General features: G+C 39.0%; 1 protein-coding gene across 7 annotated transcripts in view; it reads left to right on the forward strand.

The window, feature by feature from the left end:
- LOC133539906 (gastrula zinc finger protein XlCGF57.1-like) overlaps positions 1-6151 on the forward strand; it is a 27774-nt gene extending 21623 nt beyond the window's left edge. For 4 of the 7 annotated variants that reach the window (XM_061882229.1, XM_061882230.1, XM_061882226.1 and 1 more), the window contains one exon: positions 2647-4524. In XM_061882229.1, coding sequence (XP_061738213.1) covers positions 2647-3956 — 1310 coding nt within the window. In that variant the 3' untranslated portion in view covers positions 3957-4524. The other 3 variants (XM_061882231.1, XM_061882232.1, XM_061882227.1) reach the window with 3 other exon arrangements.
- Positions 6152-6753: the final 602 nt, after the last annotated feature.

The raw sequence follows: 6753 nt of genomic DNA on the forward strand, positions 1-6753 counted from the left end.
CAAGTCAAAACTCTTCTATACAAAGCCAAAGCCATTTATCAACAACACCCAAAAACGCTGCTGGTTTAGCTGGGCCTGAGCTCATCTACGATGGACTGATGCAAAGTGAAAAAGTGTTCCGTGGTGTGATGAGTCATAATTTCAAATTATTTTTGGAAACTGTGGACATTGTGTCCTCCGGAACAAAGAGGAAAAGAACCAATCAGAGTGTTACAGGCGCAGAGTTCAAAAGCCGGCATCTGTGATGGTATGGGGGTGTGTTTGTGCCCAAGGCATGGGTAACGTACAAATCTGTGAAGGCACCATTATTGCTTAAAGGTACATACAGGTTTTGGAGCACCGTACGTTGTCATCCAAGCAACGTCTTTTTCATGAATGCTCCAGCTTATTTCAGCAAGACAATGCCAAGCTACATTCTACACGTGTTAAAGGGGAACATTATCACAAATTCAGAAGGGTTAAAACCAATAAAAATCAGTTCCCAGTGGCTTATTTTATTTTTTTTAAGTTTTTTTCAAAATTTTACCCATCCTGGAATAGCCTTAAAAAAATCTTTAAAGTGCCTGATTTTCGCTATCTGTGAAGCCATCGTCCATTTTCCTGTGACGTCATCCAGTGATGCCAATACGGATAGCGCAGGAAGATATAGCGACATTAGCTCGGATTCAGACTCAGATTTCAGCGGCTTAAGCAATTCAACAGATTACGCATGTATTGAAACGGATGGTTGGAGTATGGAGGCAGATAGCGAAAACAAAATTGAAGCAGAAACTGAAGCTATTGAGCGAATAGCTTATTGACGCTATTCGGCCATGTTTGCCTTAGCATCGCCGGTAAAATGTGCAGACCAACGATTGGAAGTTTCGCATCTTGTGACACTGGATCAACTTAAATCAATCGATTGGTAAGTGTTTCGGCATTAAATGTGGGTGGAGGGAAACGCTGGATGTAAATATAGTTTGAAATGTACATACAGCTAGCCTAAATAGCATGTTAGCATCGATTAGCTGGCAGTCATGCCGCGACCAAATATGTCTGATTAGCACATAAGTCAACAACATCAACAAAACTCATCTTTGTGATTTAGTTGACTTTATCGTTGGAAATGCATCTGCAGGTTATCCATACATCTCTGTGCCATGTCTGTCGTAGCACCGCCGGTAAAATGTGCAAACACTCCGGCACATTCATTGGGGGTCTGGCGGCAGGTCTCTTTGACTTTATCGTTGGAAATGTATCTGCTTTGAGTGTTGCAGGATATCCACACAATCTTGCCATCTCTGTAGTAGCATAGCTTTCGTCGGTAAAGTGTGCGGAACAAACGACTGACCATTTCGTCGGCTTTCCCCAAACCCTCGTATTTTGAACAGATTTCGTCCAATGTCTTGCCACGTTCGCATCTTTGGGCCAGTGGTGCAACTTGAATCCCTCCCTGTTAGTGTTGTTACATCCTCCGACAACCCACCGACGAGGCATGATGTCTCCAAGGTTCCAGAAAATAGTCGAAAAAACGGAAAATAACAGAGCTGAGACGCGGTGTTTGTAATGTGTTTGAGAAAATGGCGGCTTTATTACCTAGGTGACGTCACGTTCTGACGTCATCGCTCCGAGAGCGATGAATAGAAAGGCGTTTAATTCGCCAAAATTCCCCCATTTAGAGTTCGGAAATCGGTTAAAAAAATATATGGTCTTCTTTCTGCAACATCATTTTATATATTGACGCTTACATAGGTCTGGTGATAATGTTCCCCTTTAAAACAGAGTGGCTTCTTGGTAAAAGAGTGCGGGTATTAGACTAGCCTGCCTGTAGTCCAGACCTGTCTCCTATTAAAAATGTGTGGCGCATTATGAAGAGTACAATAAAGTATGTCTGAGTCTGAGTAAAATCCGACAATGGAGACCCCAGACTGTCTAACAACGTAAACTGTACATCAAGCAAGATTGGGAAATAATTCCACCTGAAAAGTTTCGAAAATTGGTCTCCTCAGTTCCCAAACGTTTACTGAGTGTTGTTAAAAGGAAAGGACATGTAACACAGTGGTAAAAATACCCTTGTGCCAACTTTTTTGAAATGTGTTGCTGCTGTTAAATTTTAAGTTAATGACTATGTGAAAAAAATAATAGTTTCTCAGTTCGAACATTAAATATCTTGTCTTTGCAGTCTATTCAATTGAATATAAGTTTAAAACTTTACTGGTTTTGGGTTTTGTACATAAATTGCATCTCACTATCACATTATGATTCGAATTGAATCGTTAAGATGAATCATTACACCCTATACTGTATGCATGGTGCAATCGTATGTGCGCAATATGTATTATCTATTGCAGATTATTTGGTCTTTTGTTGTGTTTTACTTTCAATGTATTAATATACTTTTGTGTTCTATAATGTTAACCTACTGTTGTCATGTGTTTTTGTTGTGTACTTTTTGTATCTGCACGCCAACCACATAATTTCCCCGTTGTGGGATGAATGAAGTCTATATTATCCTATCCTATATTAAATTATATATTGCAATATGAATTATAGGTCCCTAGTTAAAAGTTCCCACGTCCTGGCATGTTCTTTTTTTCTGAATGCCTCATGTGACTGAGCAAAGCTAGATGTTTCTAAAGCATGCGTTTGTCTTCTTGTGTCCTGCAGATGTCTGTGAAGAACATCATCTCCCTGAGCACCAGGAGTGGAGCTTCAGGATAGATCAGGAGGAGCCACAGACCTCCCACATTAAGGAGGAAGATGACGCGTCACAGACTCCTCTCGTTAAAAACGAAGAGGAAGAAGACCCACGGTCCCCCCACATCAAAGAGGAAGAGGAGGAAATCAGCATCAACCAGGAGGGAGAGCATCTTAAATGGTTGGAGGAGTTCCCAGTGATTGTGAAGAGTGAAGATTATAAGGTCAAAGGTAAAAGTGAGGAGAATAGAGAGGTGGAGCCTCCAAGCAGCAGCTCAACTCAACACAGGAGAACAGAAGCGGATGCAAACCACACTGAGGATGAAGACTCTAAAGCTGATAAGACATGTCACACTGACAACACACGCTTAAAATGTTCTCACTGTGACAAAACTTTTCAACGCCCTAGTGATCGTAAAAGACACATGAGAATACACACTGGAGAAAAACCTTTTGCCTGCTCAGAATGTGGTAAAAGTTTTGCACGAAAATATGTGCTGAACGAACACATGCTGAGACACTCTGGAGAAAAGCCTTTTTCTTGTTCAATCTGCGGTAAAGATTTTGTTCAAAGTCACTATTTGAAAGTACACATAAGATTACACAGCGGAGAAAAACCTAACACTTGTTCAATCTGTGGTAAAGGTTTTGTAAGACGTTCCAATTTGAAAGAACACATGAGAACACACACTGGAGAAAAACCCTTTTCCTGCTCGTTATGTGGTAAAGGTTTTGCTCACAAAAATTTGATGAAAGAACACATACAAATACACACTGGAGAAAAACCTTTTTCCTGCTCAGCATGCGATAAAGGTTTTGCACGGAAACATTTGTTGGAAGAACACATGAGAATACACACTAGGGAAAAACCTTTTTCCTGCTCAGAATGTGGTAAAAGCTTTACCCGAAAAAAATTGTTGAAGGAACACTTGCGAACACACACTGGAGAAAAACCTTTTTCCTGCTCAGCGTGTGATAAAGATTTTGTACGGGAACATTTGTTGAAAGAACACATGAGAATGCACACGGGAGAAAAACCTTTTCCCTGCTCAGTATGTGGTAAAAGTTTTGCTCGAAATAAATTTTTGAAGGAACACACGCGAACACACACTGGAGAAAAACCTTTTTCCTGTTCAATCTGTGATAAAAGTTTTGCACGCTCAAATACGTTCAAAGTACACATGAGAACACACACAGGTGAGAAAGTGTTGAGTTGCAGTGTGTGCGGTGAAAGATTCTCTTATAAGTACCAGTGTATGAAACACACGTGTGCTGGTTAGAACAGCAGCAGCAAATGAAGTCAAAACTTTAACTTTGTCTTTCTACCATCAGTACATTTAACATGTGACATCATCGTTGTGTTTGTAACACTCTCCAGGCATTAATCTTCTACCGCTTGTCCCTTTTCAAACTTGTTAATATGCTTCTACCATTTATAATTGGATATTTTAGATTATTGCTTCTCTCAGTCAAGTACATTGATCAATATACAGCATTGTATATGTTTATTTCAAATTAAACAGAGCAATTTAACTGTAAAAGTGACAGTAAACAGTACAAAAGATATGTGACATACATTAAACATGGTATGTGAATATAGGTATTCATAATTCACTTGTTTTAAATGTTTTTGAAATAAAGAAGTGTTACATATTTTCAATTCTAATTGTAAATGATTCCATAGATCAACTCCTTTATTTGATAAACATTTGTTTTACATTATCAATTGCATTATTGAGTGAAAAGTACTGCATTTTATTTCCATGGAGAGGTCGGAAATCACAGGATGCCGATGATGCACGTTTCATTTTGTCGTTTATCCTCAAAATAAAAATGACCAAAATCGTATTTCTGTATTGTATTTCTATCATTTCATTAATGCAACGAGATATAATACATTACTATTGTAATGGAAGTTAAACTATTTGGTTTTATTTATTAAAGGCCTACTGAAATTAGATTTTCTTATTTAAACGGGGATAGCAGGTCCATTCTATGTGTCAGACTTAATCATTTCGCGATATTGCCATTATTTTGCTGAAAGGATTTAGTAGAGAACATCGACGATAAATTTCGCAACTTTTGGTCACTAATAAAAAAGCCTTGCCTTTACCGAAAGTAGCAGACGGGGTGCGTGTGACGTCACGGGTTGTAGGGTTCCTCACATCCTCACATTGTTTATAATCATAGCCTCAAGCAGCAAGAGTTATTCAAACCGAGAAAGCGACAATTTCCCCATTAATTTGAGCGAGGATGAAAGATTTGTGGATGAGAAAAGTTAGAGTGAGGCACTAAAAAAAAAAAAAAAAAAAGCGACGGCTCCGGTAGCGCTTCAGATGTAATTAGACACATTTACGAGGATAATTCTGGAAAATTCCTTATCTGCTTATTTTTTTAATAGTTTTTTAGTGAGATTCTAAATTCATACCTGAAAGTCGGATGGCTGCGGTGAACGCCAGTGTCTCAGAGAGAAGCCAATGGAGGAGCCAAGATCACAGATGCCTTTTTGACAGCTACAGGAGGAGGTCCCATAATCCACTGAAGTTTCTGGTAAGAGCTGACTTAATATCACAATTTTCCCATCCAAAAACTTGCTGGTTGACGTAGAGAAACATGTTCGCTTGACCGCTCTGTGTTAAAGCTTCACAACAAAGAAACACCGGCTGTGTCTCGGTGCTAAAGGCAGCTGCAATCCACCGCTTTCCACCAACAGCATTCTTATTTATAGTCTCCATTATTAATTGAACAAATTGCAAAAGATTCAGCAACACATATGTCCATAATACTGTGTAATTATGCGATGAAAAGAGACGACTTTTAGCCTTGTGTGATGCTGGGCTAATATGTCCGCTACAACCCGAGACATGTTGATATATATAAGTTGATGTGAGACAATTCTACTTCCATACACCTGTGTCACACCTGGGTGAAGTCTTGTCTGGTTTTCATCTGGTGTCATGTGGTCTTTTCATTTCCTGTTTTATTTTGAAAGTTTAACTCTCCCTCTCGTTTCAGATCATTTGCCCTTCCTCCTGTTTCACTGGTCTGACGTCACTCCTGATTGCCTGATTGTGCCCACCTGTGTCACACTCCCTCTTGTGTATAAATTTCTCGTCCTCCCCTTGTCTTGTGCCAGAGTGTCTCGTTACTTCACGTGCGTACCTCCAGCGGTCCCTGCCATAGCATTGACCACAGCCACGTTCTTGTACCTTTTTGGATCCACGGGAGTAATTTGATTTATAAGTTTTGTCAGGTAAGATTATCTTCCTAGTATCGCCTCCTTTAGAGCGGCTTTTGTAATACATAGTAGTGTTTTGTTCAAAGCCCCTTTTTTCCCTCCATAGACGGAGCGTTTTGAGTTATTGATATTTTTGTTTAGTTTAGAGCTCAGGTCAGTTGTGTTTTTATAGCCTGTTTTGTTTCTCCCGTTTTGGACCCCTTCCCTTGATCAAATAAATACATTGTATTTAAATCCTGCATCTGTGTTCAGAGTCCTGTTCTGGTCGTGACAACCTGCACTTCAAAGTGTGATCTGTTTTAAACTTGTTTGGTGTCACTTTCGAGTAAAATATGTGATGGACAAGAGGAGAGATCAATCAACAATCGATATTGACCAAGGTATTTGTCAATTACATTTTTATATTCACAACATTTTACTTGATTATCTGCCTAATTTAGGATGTTTTTTTTTTTGTAGGATTGTTTTACTGTGCATCATTTTAACCTGAGATTGTTCTGATTCCACTATTTTGTTATTTTTATTCAACATAAAACGTTTTACTAACCATTTTTATCTTGATCACTTGGCACTTTAAGTTACAGGGTTTGTGCAATAGTTTAACTTAATATCCTGTGCTGTAATTTTATGGCTTTCTTTTTTGCCGTGTATTCCCTTATATTTACAATGTATGCACATGGGAACATTTGTGATTGTATTTTATTTAAAACAGCAAAGTATTTTTTCAAGTTTGATCACATATTTTCATAACTTTTGGGATGATACGTGGACTTCCAACTCGTTGAATGGCACCTCTGTAATGGCCAGAGGGGGTCTGTGTTGCTCTCACTGGCACTTAG

This window comes from Nerophis ophidion, linkage group LG21, assembly GCF_033978795.1.
Source record: "Nerophis ophidion isolate RoL-2023_Sa linkage group LG21, RoL_Noph_v1.0, whole genome shotgun sequence".
In the NCBI taxonomy this organism is placed as follows: Eukaryota; Metazoa; Chordata; class Actinopteri; order Syngnathiformes; family Syngnathidae; genus Nerophis; species Nerophis ophidion.